This window comes from Triticum dicoccoides, chromosome 4A (assembly GCF_002162155.2).
Source record: "Triticum dicoccoides isolate Atlit2015 ecotype Zavitan chromosome 4A, WEW_v2.0, whole genome shotgun sequence".
NCBI classification, from domain to species: Eukaryota; Viridiplantae; Streptophyta; class Magnoliopsida; order Poales; family Poaceae; genus Triticum; species Triticum dicoccoides.
In genome coordinates, this window is record NC_041386.1 from 99,584,523 (window position 1) to 99,602,220 (window position 17,698).

At 43.4% G+C, this 17,698-nt stretch overlaps 1 protein-coding gene across 1 annotated transcript in view; it reads left to right on the plus strand.

The window, feature by feature from the left end:
- The first annotated feature begins 7,785 nt into the window (after positions 1-7,785).
- LOC119285215 overlaps positions 7,786-17,698 on the plus strand; it is an 18,902-nt gene continuing 8,989 nt past the window's right edge. The window contains exons 1-9 of the mRNA XM_037564451.1: positions 7,786-8,164; positions 8,246-8,305; positions 8,397-8,489; positions 8,866-9,094; positions 9,595-9,701; positions 9,824-9,886; positions 10,186-10,286; positions 16,327-16,421; positions 16,652-16,672. Of these exons, the coding sequence (XP_037420348.1) occupies positions 7,892-8,164; positions 8,246-8,305; positions 8,397-8,489; positions 8,866-9,094; positions 9,595-9,701; positions 9,824-9,886; positions 10,186-10,286; positions 16,327-16,421; positions 16,652-16,672 (1,042 nt within the window). The 5' untranslated portion in view covers positions 7,786-7,891. The remainder of the gene's footprint in view (positions 8,165-8,245; positions 8,306-8,396; positions 8,490-8,865; positions 9,095-9,594; positions 9,702-9,823; positions 9,887-10,185; positions 10,287-16,326; positions 16,422-16,651; positions 16,673-17,698) is intronic.

Consider the following 17,698-nt stretch of genomic DNA (forward strand, 5'->3'; position numbering starts at 1 on the left):
GGCATACTAGTGACACTCTGTTTGTCTATGTATTCACACATGTATTATGTTTCCGGTTAATACAATTCCAGCATGAATAATAAACATTTATCATGATATAAGGAAATAAATAATAACTTTATTATTGCCTCTAGGGCATATTTCCTTCACTGAGAACATAGCAGGGGGGTCAACCACCTGCCCACAAGGGTGGAGGGCGCGCCCTACCCCCTGGGCGCGCCCCCTGCCTCGTGGGCCCACGGTGGCCCTCTTCTACTCATTCTTTCACCCATACACTTCTTCTTCCTTCCACAAACACGAATATCCAGCCCAAGCACGAGTTCTAGCTCATCTTGCTGCCATTTTCGATCTCCTTGCTCAAAGCACCTCTCACAAAACTGCTTGGGGAGATTGTTCCTTGGTATGTGACTCCTCCATTGGTCCAATTAGTTTTTGTTCTAGTGCTTTATTCATTGCGAATTTTTGCTGCTTAGGTGACCCTGTTCTTGAGCTTGCATGTCAAATTTATATGGTCAAAAGTAGTTTTGATGCATGATATAGGCCCTAGGCACTTGTAGGAGTAGTTGCTATCAATATTATTGAGTTTGGTTTACTTTTATTTTGAAGTTACTAAAAAATTTCAGAATTTTTTATAGGAAGAAATATGCTTAGGAAAATGTTCCAAGGTGGTTCTTCAAGGAAGCAAGGACCCATGCTTGCAATGTGTGATGTTGATGACGAGCCGCCAAGAAACGCTCCAGTGCGTCCTTGTGAATGGCCCTCTGAGAACTTTATGGATAGAGCGGGAATTAATGAAGAATTCAACGCATATTTGCATAACGCCGATCTTGTGAGCTTCGAGGAAGAGAAGTGCAGCCAGTATCACAACCTCACCAGTACCTTTGTGAGGAGATTTGAATTTTCAACTTCACGTAATTCTCCAACTGTCCTGTTTGATCTTTATGATAAATCTTACACTATGAACTTAGAGGATTTTACCACTGCATGCAAACTTCCACAATGGGGGAGTATAAGGGATCCTCGCAAATCTGAATTTAGAGATTTTCTTGCTAGCATAACTGTGGGAGAATCTAGAGATATTACACAAGCTATCATAGGGAGCATTCACTTTTCTGCTATACATTATTTTGCTCTCTTCATAGGTAGATGCATCAATGGTAAGGATGAGGCATGTCACATGTGTGTCCCCGACCTCAGTATTCTTAAGAGTGCTGTGTTAGGAGACCAATCTTATAATTTGGGAGCCATTATTGCACGTAGGTTGCACCTTAACAGATATAATGGAGATTTCTTTGGAGGAATTTATGCAACCCGCATAGCTAATTTTCTTGGTATAGACATACGCGAAGGTGATATTGAATTACCACCTGCTTATCTAGATTTTAATGCTATGGTGCACCACCTGTTTGTTGAGAGGAATGAATCACCTCTCCAGTATCGACTAATCTTCAACAGACGCCGTGTTGTCCGTATTACTCTTCCTGCTCCTGCCTTCTTTGATTATCAGGCAAAAGGAAGATATACTATTACCAAAGAGGAGGCAGATGAGTACGAGAGGAGAGAGGAGGCTGCTCGTCGCCACGCTGCAGCTCAGCAGGCGATAGCCGCTGCATCGTAGTACGACCCCAGCTACTATTATGGATATCCGTCAGGCCAGCCGTGGCCATAGACCAACTTAGGCCAAAAGCCTAAGCTTGGGGGAGTACGTATTTCCCACCGACATTACATTTATGTTCACACACTCATTGCTAGATGTCGGTGCTCATACTTTTTCATTGTATCATCCATGCTAGTTTAATTTCCTTTTTATGCTTTCTTCTTGTGTGTTTAATAAACCTTAAGAAAAACCAAAAAAAATTAGTTGTAGCTTTTAATCAGTTTAATTTCCATGCTTGTAGTAGTAATTAAAAAGAAAACCCAAAAATATTTCCTGTTCTTCTTTTACTTGTTGGGAGCTTTCCCGTGTAAATAGTTTTTTTGGGGGTCAATAGGAGAAGACCATGATTAAATTGTTGAAGTGGCTCTTATATGCATTGTTGTTTATCTGACAAAAGAGCCCATATTGCCTTGTCTTCTCCTGTTTATTGAATGCCTGCAGATTCCAGCTTAGTCCAATGCACGCGCACTATTATTATTATTCACATCGTTCGGTCGTGCAAGTGAAAGGCAATTATGACGATATATGATGGACTGACTTAGATGAGAAAAGCTGTTATGAACTCGACCTCTTTTGTTTTTGTAAATATGATTAGTTCATCATTCCTGATTCAGCCTATTATGAATAAACATGTTTGCAATGACAACTAGAGATCATAGTTTCTTGTGCCATGCTTGATTAGCTATGAGTTATAATGGTTTACCTTGCGTGCCAACATGCTATTGAGATGGTTATGATGTGGTATGATAGGGTGGTATCCTCCTCTGAATAATTTAAGTGACTTGACTTGGCACATGTTCACGCATGTAGTTGAAACAAAATCAACATAGCCTTCACGATATTTATGTTCATGGTGGATTATATCCTACTCATGCTTGCTTTCGGTGTTGATTAATTTTAATGCATGTTCATGACTGTTGTCGCTCTCTAGCTGGTCACTTCCCAGTCTTTTGCTAGCCTTCACTTGTACTAAGCAGGAATAATGCTTGTGCATCCAAACTCCTTAAACCCCAAAGTTATTCCACATGAGTCCACTATACCTACCTATATACGGTATCTACCTGCCGTTCCAAGTAAATTTGTATGTGCCAAACTCTAAACCTTCAAATAAATATCCTGTTTTGTATGCTCGAATAGCTCATGTATCAACTAGGGCCGTCTGTATCTTCCATGTTAGGCGGGTTATTCTCAAGAGGAGTGGACTCCGCTCCTCACTCACGAGATAAATGGCTGGTCACCGGGATGCCCAGTCCCATGCTTTATGCAAACTAAATCAAAATAATTGCAAACAAAACTCCCCCTGGGACTCTTGCTACTTGGAGGCACTCGTTGTTTCGAGCAAGCCATGGATTGATGCTTGTTGGTGGAAGGAGGAGTATAAACTTTACCATTCTGTTTGGGAACCGCCTATAATGTGTGTAGCATGGAAGATATCGCCATCTCTTGGTTGTTATGTTGACAATGAAAGTATACCACTCCAAATATTATTCACCTCTGTTTCAAAACCGAGCTCTGGCACCTCTACAAATCCCTGCTTCCCTTTGCGAAGGGCCTATCTATTTACTTTTATGCTGAGTCATCATCCTCTTATCAAAAAACACCAGTTGGAGAGCACCACTGTCATTTACATTCATTACCGTTAATTTACATTGAGTATGACTTGACTGGATCTCTTTTACCATGAATTACAATGTCTAGTCAGTCCTTGGTCTTTAAAGGTGCTCTGCATTTATGTTTTGCGGTCTCAAAAGGGCTAGCGAGATACCATCTTATTATATCATATTATAATTGTTTTGAGAAAGTGTTGTCATCCGAGATTTATTATTATGGCTCGCTAGTTGATTATGCTATTGATATGAGTAAACTTGAGACCTGAGCGTTATTGCAAATTTGGTTAGTTATAATCTTTGCTGAAAACTTGAATGCTGGTTTTACATATTTACAACAACAAGAGTTTGTAAAAGTTTTTCTTTATCACTTTCAGTTTGTTAACTGAATTGCTTGAGGACAAGCAAATGTTTAAGCTTGGGGGAGTTGATACGTCTCCAACGTATCTACTTTTCCAAACACTTTTGCCCTTGTTTTGGACTCCAACTTGCATGATTTGAATGGAACTAACCCGGACTGACGCTGTTTTCAGCAGAATTACCATGGTGTTGTTTATGTGCAGGAGCAAACGTTCTCGGAATGACCTGAAACTTCACGGATCTACTTATCAGAAAATAAGAAAAATACCTGCAAAAGATGAAGGCCAGGGGGCCCACCACCTTGCCACGAGGGTGGGGGGCGCGCCCCCTACCTCGTGGGCCCCCTGTTGCGTCTCCGACTCCAACTCCAACTCCATATATTGAGTTTCGGAGAGAAAAAAATCAGAGAGAAGAAATCATCGCGTTTTACGATACGGAGCCGCCGCCAAACCCTAAAACCTCTCGGGAGGGCTGATCTGGAGTCCGTTCAGGGCTCCGGAGAGGGGAATCCATCGCCATCGTCATCATCAACCATCCTCCATCACCAATTTCATGATGCTCACCGCCGTGCGTGAGTAATTCCATCGTAGGCTTGCTGGACGGTGATGGGTTGGATGGGATCTATCATGTAATCGAGTTAGTTTTGTTAGGGTTTGATCCCTAGTGTCCACTATGTTCTGAGATTGATGTTGCTATGACTTTGCTATGCTTAATGCTTGTCACTAGGGCCCGAGTGTCATGATTTTAGATCTGAACCTATTATGTTTTCATCAATATATGAGTGTTCTTGATCCTATCTTGCAAGTCTATAGTCACCTATTATGTGTTATGATCCCTTAACCCCGAAGTGACAATAATCGGGATACTTACCGGTGACGACCGTAGTTTGAGGAGTTCATGTATTCACTATGTGTTAATGCTTTGTTCCGGTTCTCTATTAAAAGGAGGCCTTAATATCCCTTAGTTTCCGTAAGGACCCCGCTGCCATGGGAGGGTAGGACAAAAGATGTTATGCAAGTTCTTTTCCATAAGCACGCATGACTATATTCGGAATACATGCCTACATTATATCAATGAACTGGAGCTAGTTCTGTGTCACCCTAGGTTATGACTGTTACATGATGAATCGCATCCGGCATAAATCTCCATCACTGATCCATTGCCTACGAGCTTTCCATATATTGTTCTTCGCTTATTTACTTTTCCGTTGCTATTGCTATCATCACTACAAAATACCAAAAACATTGCTTTTACTATTGTTACCTTTTGCTACCGTTACCACTACTATCATATTACTTTGCTACTAAACACTTTGTTGCAGATATTAAGTTTCCAGGTGTGGTTGAATTGACAACTCAGCTGCTAATACTTGAGAGTATTCTTTGGCTCCCCTTGTGTCGAATCAATAAATTTGGGTTCAATACTTTACCCTCGAAAACTGTTGCGATCCCCTATACTTGTGGGTTATCATGGGCCATTAACGAGATGGAACTGGCGATGGGCTGGAAATTGTCAAATCTAGAATGGGCCTTTCATGGGTCGATTCTGTGTAACTCGTATTGGTCGTGCTTATGAATGCGCCTGACTCAAGTAGGCCGCTAATGGCCCGGCCTGCTTATTTTGACAGGCCCAACATTTAAACCTAAACGGGCCACTGTTGGGCCGAGCCATGTGTCGACGTACCATAGGCGCGTGCTGTCCACTCGCTGGATGACACCTATCCCAACGCGGAGCTGACACGTGGATACTAAGGCGAATTCGAATTTTACACGTGGAAAATCCCCAATGGCCCGGGCTGTTAACGGTTTATCGGATCCAAACCAAAACTCGATAGCTTAATGGTGACCCGTTATGATGGATGCCACATGTCGGTTACCCTTGACGAAACCACTTGCATGACGCGCCATTTATCATCATGGAAGTGGACACTTCCGTGGTGATAATTTCGGTATTGTCATGGAACACTTCTACGACAACACATGTATGACTATCTTGATTTTGTCATAAAATCGTCATGGATATACATGCATGATAGAAAACATGACCTACTGTAACAAACACGTATCATCACGGAAGTGGTTTTTTATAGTGGGGGCTCGATGCAATGCATCGCTCGATCGGCTTCAGTAAGCAGGGACAAGGGATTGAACGCTCGGCTTCAGTTACAACGAAGGAATCGACCGACTTCAGTTTGGAACGAAGGAATCACTCAGGTTCAGTTAGCAGCGAATGAATCACTCTTGTTCACTACATAGAGGGATCGACCGCTCATATTCAACACGTAGTGTGAGAGATCGATCGATCACTCGGGTTCAGTAAGCGAACGCCTTGCTCGGTTTCAGTTAGAGAACACCTCACACACACACGCGTACGAGAGAAACGCACAAAACACACTGCATCGCTCAGCTCCGACCACCCACCGATTGCCCAGCGTAACCGGGAACTCCCAAAAAATTTCCCGCCCTCACTTCTACTACGATTTTTTACGTCATGAACGACCCAAAGAATGTCATGCAAGTGCGCCTCTGGCCCACCCAGGACGAAATCACGAAAAGCTTATTTTTTTGTCATAGAAGTAGGAGCCCATCACATCTATGATGATACGTGTTTTTGTCACAAATATCATCATGGAAGTGTCACATCCATGATAGAAAAAGTTATCATTCAGGACATAATGTCACGGAAATGTTTTTTTAGTGAAATCCTCTCCCTCTTATTTCTTTTGCTGCCGCCGCCAAGATCAGGAGTTGCGCCAATTGCCCGATCCCGCCGGCCATGGTCGCCGCCAGCTAAGGGCAACTGCCCCTGTGCCCCGGTTCACTCGCTCCCCCTGTCCTTTTCCCGTGGGACGCCAGCTCTACGCCGCCTGCACGTGCCTTGGGTCGCCTGCTCGATCCCCGCCGCCGAAGTGTCGCCTTGCTCCACTGGCCCGTCGACCCTGCCACCCATCTTTCGCACTGCTCACCCGCCACCCCTTGCTGCCGCCTCCATGCCTATGGCCAGCCCTTGCTGCCGTCTCCACGCCCATGGTCGGCCCTTGCTGGCGTCTCCACGCCCATGGATGGCCCTTGCTACTGCCTCCACGTCCCTGGCCAACCACCTCTGATCAACGTGAGGCCATGCCCTCCGCAGCCGCCATGACCGTCGTCCCGAGCTCCCCTGGGCATGGCTATGCCTGAGCACCACTGCGCCGATGCACCGCCGCTGAAGCCCTCCACGTTGACGACCTCTCATGCCCAGCGTTGCTTCGTCGCCAGCCGCTTCACCACTTATGCTTCGACTAGGAGCTCACCGTCGGTCACCCCTGGGCCTCCTACAACACCTCCCCGCTGTCCGCACCCTTAGTTGTTGCTCTGGTCAGCCACACCGCCACACCCCCTATGGCGCCGCCGAGAGACACTCATGGGTCACTGACGAGGGGCTCCCACTGGTCAAATACTGCTTTGACCTCATCCACGCCAGCATCCGATTGGGGAAACTAGTCAAGGAATTTTTTTGACCGATATGAAATAATTGAGGGGAGTAAAGGAGCAAAAAAATCAGGAGGTTATGTGAACCACCAAGTTTCTTTAGTGTAGTAAAATGAATTTTTTTTCTTTATTTTGCTGTGTCTAATAAACATGTAATGCAAGTCAACAAATTTTCTCCCGTGATACACGACGGCTATCACGGGATCCCTCACTGTCCATCGCAAGGGTCTAGCCACGCTGGCTATCCTCACGGCCCTGGTCCATCTGGAGGCAACGCAATCGGTGCGTTTTCAACAGTGAGACCCTTCCATCTCGCGGCTCTTCGCGTCTATCGAGGACAAGGCTAGATCCTTGGTTAGGGCGGGCGCGCACGGACTTAGCTTGTTACTTGCATATGGACTTAATATTGTACTCGGGCTAAGCAACCCGTCACCAATGCTCTGCAGCTCCTTGTCTTGCCTTGACATTGAGTTTGCACCCTACCTATTTCTGTTGTATCCTCCCTTCCAATCAATGAAAAGATACACACTCTAGTGTATTCGTGAAAAAAATGTCAGCAAAATTTCAGAGAAAAGAAGTCAGCAAGACCTCGGCCGTTCCCAACACCGGCTCGGTCGGACCAGCCCAGCCAGCTAGACCAGCACGCAGCACCCACCAAATCCAAATTGGCGGTTGGATCCAGCGATCCAGCAGCCACCCCTCGGCAGCACTTCACCGTTCCAATTGCTCCCCACCCCGACCGCAGTGCTCGCCGGAGATCTCACTAGCACGGCCGCGAGCCCGCCACGCCCGCGGCCATGTCTTCCGGGCATGACTCCTCCGGGACGACGCTGATGGATCTCATCACCTCGGATCCGTCGGCCGCCCCGGCCGCCGGCGCGTCGTCGCAGCAGCCGTCTTCGGGCGGCGGCGGCGGCTCGCTTGGGAGGCCTGCCCCGCCGCCGGCGCCGGCGCCAGCGGATCGAAAGTCGAAGAGGGCGACCCTGATGCAGATCCAGAGCGACACCATCTCAGCAGCCAAGGCGTTCAACCCCGTCAAGGCCCTCCCCCAGCGCAACAGGAAGAAGAAGGCTCGTCTCCTACGCGGCCGCGTACCTCATTTTTACGTTCTACGCACTCTTATTCATGCTGAATTCTCTGTTTCTCTGCAGCCCGTCTCGTACTCGCAGCTGGCGCGGAGCATCCACGAGCTTGCGGCGACGTGCGACCAGGTTCGTTGTGCTGCTTCGGTTGGATCGAATTGCGTGATGTGAGCTTGGATCTGTTGGCTTAAGTTGCTCTCTTCTGCACTGCCTTTTACAGAAAAAATCCCAGAGGCAGCTCGTGAACAGTGTGTTCCCCAAGCTTGCAGTGTACAATTCTGTGGATCCTTCGGTGGCTCCATCTCTTCTCATGGTAAGTATGCCATCTTTTAGTGCTGTCGCTCTCTCTTTGCCTCCATATTTCTGTATAGGCACCCCCTTTAGTTCGTACAAAGGGAAATGAGCCCACTCCCGGCCATTTCAGAATATGTGTTCTAAGACTGAAATCAGCCTCCACATTTCTTCATAGGCATCCATTTTAATTAGTACAAAGGGAAATGCGCCCTTCCATTCTCAAAAAAGCAAAATAAATGCGCCCTTCCCATAATTCTGCCATGATACTTAAATATGTGTCTTAAGTTGTAACTGAAACCAGACACCTATCGTAGTCTATACTAACATCAGCCTAATGTTCTTGTTTTACTTCAGATACCTTTTTTCTTACATCAAGTTTATTTCTGTATTTACAGCTGCATCAGCAATGTGAGGACAGAAATGTTCTGCGCTATGTGTACTATTATCTTGCACGCATTTTGTCAGATAATGGCTCCCAGGGTTTAAGTGCTGCTGGTGGAATCCCCACACCAAATTGGGATGCTCTTGCGGACATTGATGTTGCTGGAGGAGTGACTCGGGCAGATGTTGTGCCCAGAATAGTTGATCAGCTTTCAGCAGAATCCACCAGCGACGATGTTGAGTGTAGGCTTCTATACCGTGATCTCAGTGTACATCAAATCATAGCATGCAAAATCTGTATTCCAATAAAAATCTGTGCCCTGGTACAGCTTTTTCCTACTGATTACCTAGATATTTCATTGGTTCTGTTCCCCATTTGCACCAAAATTAGTCATGCTTTTTTTTCTCAAACCCTATGACCTCACCTTTTAGGAAACCGATCTCCTCATGGAGGTATTTTGCAGAGGCGTAGTGGGAATTCCATATTCTTGGTAATCATGTCCTGAATAAAAATGGCACCTTATGACCAAGCAAGTTTGTGCAACGTCTTAATTGAAAGTAGGCATACTGGCCATCTATTTTATGACCAAAGAAGCATTTCAAATATCTTCATGTTAGGGTCCACAAAAAAGGATATATTTATGTCAACCATATGTTTTCAACCTTTTGTCTTCTCATTTCAAGTTGTGGCAAATGATTTTTATTGTGCTTAATTATTAATTTAAGGATTCTGTTATTTGAAGTTCATGCGCGGAGACTTGCGGCTCTGAAGGCCCTAACCTCCTCTTCCACAAGCAGTTCCGAGATGTTGGAGAAGCTTAGTGAGATTGTGTTTGGCATTTTGGAAAAGGTTCGTTATACAAGTCCCCCAACCGCCAACATTGTACTTCTTTGAGCTCCTTTTCAGTGTCCCTGGACTCTAGCTAGAAGCTCACAAGTGTTCTCTTTATGATATATTTTGGATGCTTTCAGGTCGCAGATACTAAACAGAAACGAAAGAAAGGGATATTTACCAAGCAAGGTGGCGATAAGGAGGTACTAGTTGGATCCAAGAGTGTGCATTTAATTTATACACTGCTAAGTACTTTTTGTGTGGGTATATACACCCAACCCTTCTCAAAGAGGCGCATGGATATTCCTATTATGTACCTTCCTAACCTAATGATGGGCATCAAAACTTCGAAATTACATTTATTCATTATACCTCATCTGACACTTTTTCTACCTTATATAGCTAAATAAACAATGAACATGATGACAGGACTTCAAATATTTTGAGATTCCTTATCATGAATGCGAGCTATCCTTATGTTTTTCTTGTATCAATTTGGCAGTCTATTTTACGAAGTAACTTGCAATATGCTTCTCTAAGTGCCCTGAGAAGACTTCCACTTGATCCTGGTAATCCAGCATTTCTGCACCGAGCTGTCCAAGGGTGAGTAACTTTATTGTCTCTGGGAAGATAAATTAATCTTATTTTCCATCTTGTATTCATTTTTGCACCTGTTTTTATTCCATGAGTTCCCAAGAGGTTTGATGAGGAACAATAGATGAGGAACATGAAAATATAATTATATGTCAAATCTGTTTGGCTACTTCTAGATACTTCTGTTGTGGTCTAGTATTTCTTTTCTTTTCTTTATCCTACCTACTGTTTTCTAGAGTCTTCTAGTTGTGAGTAGCTATGAGTAGAATGGTGAACCTTAAATAATGTTTCTAGAGTATTCCAGCTATAAGTAGAAGTATGTGAAGGCTTCCCAAAGCCCTATAAATAGAGGTCCTCACCTCTACTTTGTACCGAGACTATGTACCCCTACCGATAATAGAACTTGTTGTTCTTATCTAAGATCTTGGAGTTGATCTTGTGCCCTAGGAGTTCTGGATTGAACTCTTGCTGCCCTATCCGCCTACATTCGCCTCTAGAGCGATATCTAGCGCAGCACGTTGAAGCTGTTCCTTCAACACTTGTGCTGTACACATTGTAGCAGCAAGGTGGAGTTGCTCCTCCACAACCTTTGTGCTGCTTCAGGTGGTATCAGAGCCTCGTTGACCCATACTAGTTCTTGCTGTCCTCTCCGAGAGCAAGCTGCAGCAAGCAATGGAGCAATTGGAGAAAAGGATGGATGCAGCAGAACAACAAATCAAAGAGCTGCGTGAAGATCTTAATCGGAGATTTGATCAGCTGGTTGAGATGATAAAAAAGGGTGTTCCCCATGCTACCAATAAAGGAGATTCATCTAAAGGAGAAGAAGATGTTCATCAAAGGAGAGGTAATCTTGGAGCAAGACCGCCACAACAACATGCTGTTCAACGTGCTTCAAGAAGGCCAATTTATGTTGAAACTTCTGAAGGTGAAGAATATGATGAAGCCCTTGAAGAAGCTGATCTCTATGCAAACCGGAGAGTACCCAACCCTACATATGCAAGAGATACATACAAGGTGAAAGCTGAGATCCCAAGTTTTAATGGAAATGTTGACATTGAAGGGTGCCTGGATTGGTTATATGAAGTAGAGACTTTCTTTGAGGTCATGGAGGTTCTGGAAGATCGTAGAGTTCCTTTGGTCGCATACAAGCTGAAAGGAGGAGCCGGTGCATGGTGGCATCGCGTTCAAGAGGAGCGCAGGCTGAGAGGAGAACCTCGTGTTAGAACTTGGCAACAAATGAAAGGCCTCTTGAAAGGGAGATTTTTGCCCGCTGATTATGACCAGATCCTATTTATAAAAAAGGGCAACCTGGTGCATGTAGCTCCCGCTTGCGCAGGGTCCAGGTAAGGGTCCGACCACTTTGGGTCTATAGTACGCAGCCTTTCCCTACATTTCTGTAAGAGCCTGACCAGATCCTATTTATCCAATTTCAAAATTGTGCTCAAGGAAATAGGACTGTTTCAGATTACACGGAGGAGTTTCTAAGGCTACAAGTGAGGTGCAACCTTGCTGAAACTGAGGAGCAACAAGTTGCAAGGTACATCAATGGTCTCAATGATGCTATTCAAGATCGATTGATGATGCAACAAATCTGGTCCGTTGATCAAGCACAAGCTCTAGCCTTAAAGGCCGAGAGGTTTGTGAGGATGAGAAAGACAACTAAGGCTCCATATCCTCCATATCGTCATACCGAAGGCTCATCTAGGAGTCAACCTAATAGAGTGGAAGAAAAGGCCACTCCACCAAAGACAAAACAGCCCATCCCGAAACAAACTAGAGGCAAGGGTAAGGCAAATGAAGGCCCAAAGTGCTATAAATGTGGTAAAGAGGGACACATATCCAGCGGTTGCCCACTAAGGAAATTTGTTAACACGACTATCCATGATGGTGAAAGTGATGAGGAAGAATACAAATCTAAAGATGTAGACGGACAAGAGGTTTGTCAAGAAGAAGGCGAAGAGGTGGTATGTGTGATCCAGCGTCTCCTATGTTCCACACCACAACTCGATGACACACAACGGAAGAAAATATTTGAGAGGAAATGCACGGTGAATGGCAAGGTATGCAAAGTAGTGATTGATAGTTGCAACTGCGAGAATCTTATCTCCCAGAAGTTGGTGGACCATTTAAAGCTTGAAACCCATGATCATCCAAATCCCTACACTATTGGATGGATCAAGAAAGGAGTGAATATGAGGATCACCAAACAATGCAACCTGCCACTTTCTTTGGGTAAGCATTATCGCTCAAATGTGTTGTTTGATGTGGTTGACATGGATGCCAGCCATGTTCTTCTTGGGAGGCCTTGGCAATTTGATGTGGATACTACACACAAGGGCAAGGAAAATTCTTACTCTTTCATTTGGAACAAGAGAAAGATCATTATCTTACCAAACAAAACCGAAGGTAATACCTATAAGGAGGAGGGGAAAACTATGTTAACTATCTTCCATACCTCTCATGAGTTTATGGAAGACTTGAAGGAGGCAGATTTGTGTGCTGCACTTGTTGTAAAGGGAGAAGAGCACCTGACTGTTGAAATTCCAGCAAAGGTACGTGGTTTATTGGCAGAATTTCAGAACATACTTGGGGAGCCACATGGCTTGCCACCGATGAGAGGAATTCAACATAGAATTGACTTAATTCCGGGAGCAAGTCTTCCTAATCTTCCACACTATCGAATGAGCCCAAAGGAGCATGATATATTGAAGGAGAAAGCGGAGGAATTGTTGCAAAAGGGGCACATTCGAGAAAGTATTAGCCCATGTGCTGTACCAGCCCTACTCGCGCCAAAGAAAGATGGATCTTGGCGCATGTGTACGGACAGTAGAGCCGTTAACAAGATCACTGTAAGGTATAGATTCCCTATTCCCCGTCTGGATGATATGTTGGATCAGCTTAGTGGAGCAAGAGTGTTCACAAAGCTAGATTTAAGAAGTGGATATCATCAAATCCATATAAGACCCGGGGATGAATGGAAGACCGCCTTCAAGACAAAGGAAGGGTTGTTTGAATGGCTAGTCATGCCATTTGGATTCTCAAATGCACCAAGTACCTTTATGCACTTAATGAATCAAGTCCTTAGACCCTTCTTATCCCACTTTGTTGTGGTCTATTTCGATGACATCTTAATCTATAGCAAGGGTGAGGATGAACACTTTGATCACATTCGGAAGGTGCTAGAAGTACTAAGGGAAACTGAGCTCTACGTCAACTTGAAGAAATGTGTTTTCCTACAAACACAACTTCTTTTCCTAGGATTCGTCATAACATGTGACTGGCATTCGTGTTGATGATTCTAAGGTTGAAGCAATCCGAGAATGGCCAACTCCTAAGACCATTTCTGAGGTAAGAAGCTTTCATGGCCTTGCAACTTTCTATAGGCGATTTGTGAAGAACTTCAGCACTATCATGGCACCAATTACCGAGTGTTTGAAGAAAGGAAAGTTCCAATAGACAGATGCAGCTGAAGCTAGTTTCAATGAGATTAAACAAAAGCTATCACAAGCTCCTGTCTTGATACTACCTGATTTCAACAAGACTTTTGAGTTGGAGTGTGATGCAAGTGGAGTAGGCATTGGAGCTGTCCTATCTTAAGAAAGGAAGCCCATTGCTTTCTTTAGTGAGAAGTTAAGTGAAGCTAGACAGAAATGGAGTACCTATCAGCAAGAATTATATGCCGTTTTCAGAGCGTTGAAAACTTGGGAAGTGTATTTGCTGCCTAAAGAGTTCATTGTTTATAGCGACCATCAATCCTTGAAGCATTTTAGAAACCAAAAGCATGTTGACCGCATGCTAGCAAGACGGGCATCATATCTGGAGAGGTTTAACCATCTCATCATGCATAAATCTGGAATAACTAGCAGAGTGGCCGATGCTTTGAGTCGTCGTGCATGCCTCTTGACTTCTTTTGAAGCTGAACTTCCGGGCATGGATCAAATAAAGGAGTTGTATGAGGGTGACGAAGACTTTGGCCATGTTTGGGTAAAGCACGCAAGGGGCCAACCATTAGGTGATGACTATTTGATGCAAGATGGATATCTCTTCAAAAATGATCGTTTGTGCATTCCAAAAAGTTCTTTACATGACAAGCTGGTTAGAGAGCTCCATTCAAGTGATCTTAGTGGCCATGTTGGACGGGACAAGACTATCGCTAACCTGGAAGCTCGCTACTTTTGGCCACAACTAAAGAGAGATGCTGGAAAGTTCGTTCAACGGTGCCCCGTATGTCAGACCTGCAAAGGCCAAGTCCAGAACACAGGGTTATACATGCCTTTGCCTGTTCATGTTGCTCCATGGGAGGACATTCCTATGGACTTCGTCTTGGGCTTGCCAAGAACAAGACGAGGAGGTGATGCTGTATTTGTGGTCGTGGATAGATTCTCTAAGATGGCTCATTTCATCCCATGCTGCAAGACAACGGATGCTCATCATGTGGCAAACCTATTCTTTCGAGAAGTGGTCAGACTTCATGGAGTTCCAAGGTCCATTGTCTCAGACCGTGATAGCAAGTTTCTTGCTGCATTTTGGCTCACTTTGTGGAAGCAATTCAAACACTGAATTGAAATTTTCTAGCACTGCTCATCCACAAACAGATGGACAAACGGAAGTGGTGAACAAGTTTTTGGGTAATCTGATCCGTTGCATTTGTGGAGAAAGAAAGGGACAATGGGATTTGGCTTTATCTCTTGCAGAATTCTCCTACAATAACTCCAAGCATAGATCCACAGGAAGGAGCCCTTTTTCCATTGTCTACACTAAAGTTCCATCACATGTGGTGGACCTGGTGAAGCTACCATCAAGGGGAAACTCAAAATCAGCATTGTCCTTTGCTGATAATTACGCCGAGTTATTTGAAGAGATTCGCGGTTCTTTGGAAGCACAAAATCAGAAATATAAACAACTTGCTGATTGCAAAAGGAGGCCAAAATCATTCAAAGCCGGTGATAAGGTGATGGTCTACGTCCGAAAAGAGAGGCTGCCTTTAGGTGTTAAAGGGAAACTTAGGCAGCGAAGGTATGGACCCTTCTCTATCTTGAGGAAGATAAATGATAATGCTTATGTGATAGATCTTCCAAGCGATATGGGTATCTCCAACACTTTCAATGTTGCGGACTTGACTCTCTACCATCCAGAAGAAGCGCTCTATGAAGATAACTCGAGGGCGAGTTCCAAACAACCAGGGAAGAATGATGAGGAACAATAAATGAGGAACATGAAAATATAATCATATGTCAAATCTGTTTGGCTACTTCTAGATACTTCTGTTGTGGTCTAGTATTTCTTTTCTTTTCTTTATCCTACCTACTGTTTTCTAGAGTCTTCTAGTTGTGAGTAGCTATGAGTAGAATGGTGAACCTTAAATAATGTTTCTAGAGTATTCCAGCTATAAGTAGAAGTATGTGAAGGCTTCCCAAAGCCCTATAAATAGAGGTCCTCACCTCTACTTTGTACTGAGACTATGTACCCTTACCTATAATAGAACTTGTTGTTCTTATCTAAGATCTTGGAGTAGATCTTGTGCCCTAGGAGTTCTGGATTGAACTCTTGCTGCCCTATCCGCCTACATTCGCCTCTAGAGCGATATCTAGCGCAGCACGTTGAAGCTGTTCCTTCAACACTTTGTGCTGTACACATTGTAGCAGCAAGGTGGAGTTGCTCCTCCACAACCTTTGTGCTGCTTCAAGGTTGGTGCTTCACATGGACAAATAGATTTGACGATTTGTAGCATCGTTTTCATGATTCTTTTCTTTGGTTGCAATAGTATCTCTTTGTGAGAAACGAAGAATGATGCATGACTCATATAGTTAATGTTTTTATTGATTTATTATTTTCAGTTCTATTTCTGTATTAAATTTATTATCTTTTAACATATGTGCCAAAATTAAGAGTTAATTTGCTGTCTATCTGTACAGAAAACTGTCTGCTTCTGCAATGAATTTACAGCCATGATAGTACTGTCGCATATCGTCATCTGCCAATAGTAGTTAATAGGAACATGCTGCTGCATAACTATCATTTTGTTCTCATCAGCGTGATACAACTGCAGGATTGAATTTTCTGACCCAGTTGCAGTGAGGCATGCCTTGTCAATAATCTCAGAAATCGCCGTTAGAGATCCATACTCTGTTGCAATGGCACTCGGTTAGTTTTCGCTGCTGTTAATTGTTTGAAATTTCTATTTTTATTTGTTAAGATAAAAGCCGTACATCGTTATAATTTGGAATGATTTATGCTCTAAAAAGTGGGCAATAATAGAGATGTCAACATAGAAATTCCAGTTAATATTTGTACATTTAGTTAATTTCTAACTCATCTGGTTTGATGCTAGTTCTGTAGTTTCTTACTCTCATGTATGACTTGATGTTTTGCAGGCAAAAACGCACAACCTGGTGGTATGCCTCATTATCCTTGTTTTTTAGTCCAGTTTTGAATTTTGATTTGAACATAAATACGTTTGGTCTTTCAGCTTATGTAAAACTCCCTCCATGCTTGAAAAGAACACATACACAGTTTATCTAAAGTCAAGCAGTGCAAAAGTGACTGAGTTTATACACACACAAAAATAATAATCAACAACTGCAATAACAAATTAGTATTTTAGTTCTTGATAGTTTTTTCTACAAACTTGGTCAAACTTTACACTGTTTGACTTAAGACAAAACTTATACGCCTTCTTTTCAAGCACAGAGGGAGTAATTGATAACTTTATTGTGTGCCTGTACGATTCAAGAAGTGCAGTCATAGTTGAATTTATCTTAGTTTGAAGAATTAAGTTTCCGCAAATACTTTTTGATTTTTTTCCTTTTTAGGGAATATTTCTTGATACTCCTTCTGTATTCAAAGTACAGGTAGCGCTAGGAATTTTATCTTCGGTTCGCATATCCATAAGTTACATTTACTTGTGCATCCACATGAAACTGTTATGTGGATAATTAGTTACCTGGGGAAAAACGTTTCCTTCTTGGCAGTTGCAATAATATTACTTGTTATAGGTTTAAAATGGCAATTCAGTGATACTTGAGGATCTAGGTTGCCTTAAGTGCAATAAATTGTCTGTTTCGAGTTTTGGACTATGACAACCATTGTTTTGGGAGGTTTTTAATTCACCAACAGTATAATTGTGTACGAATAGCTTTGATTGTTTCCATTCCACCCAGAGACCGAAGGGCATTAGAGGAACTCTTAACAGAACGCCAAATTGGCAGCCTCCAAAACCGTTTTGGAGTGCACTCCATGATTTTTTGGAGGCTGATGAGCCTACGTGCAAACTCAGATTCTCAAAAATGCAGCCTCCATAATTTCCCCACTCATTTTCGTTGCATCAACACAAAATTTGTACTAATATTTGGCATAGGTTTTTAACTGAATTTCGGCCAGATCAACCTCGAACATTTGAATAACATTGCAAACTAATAGTT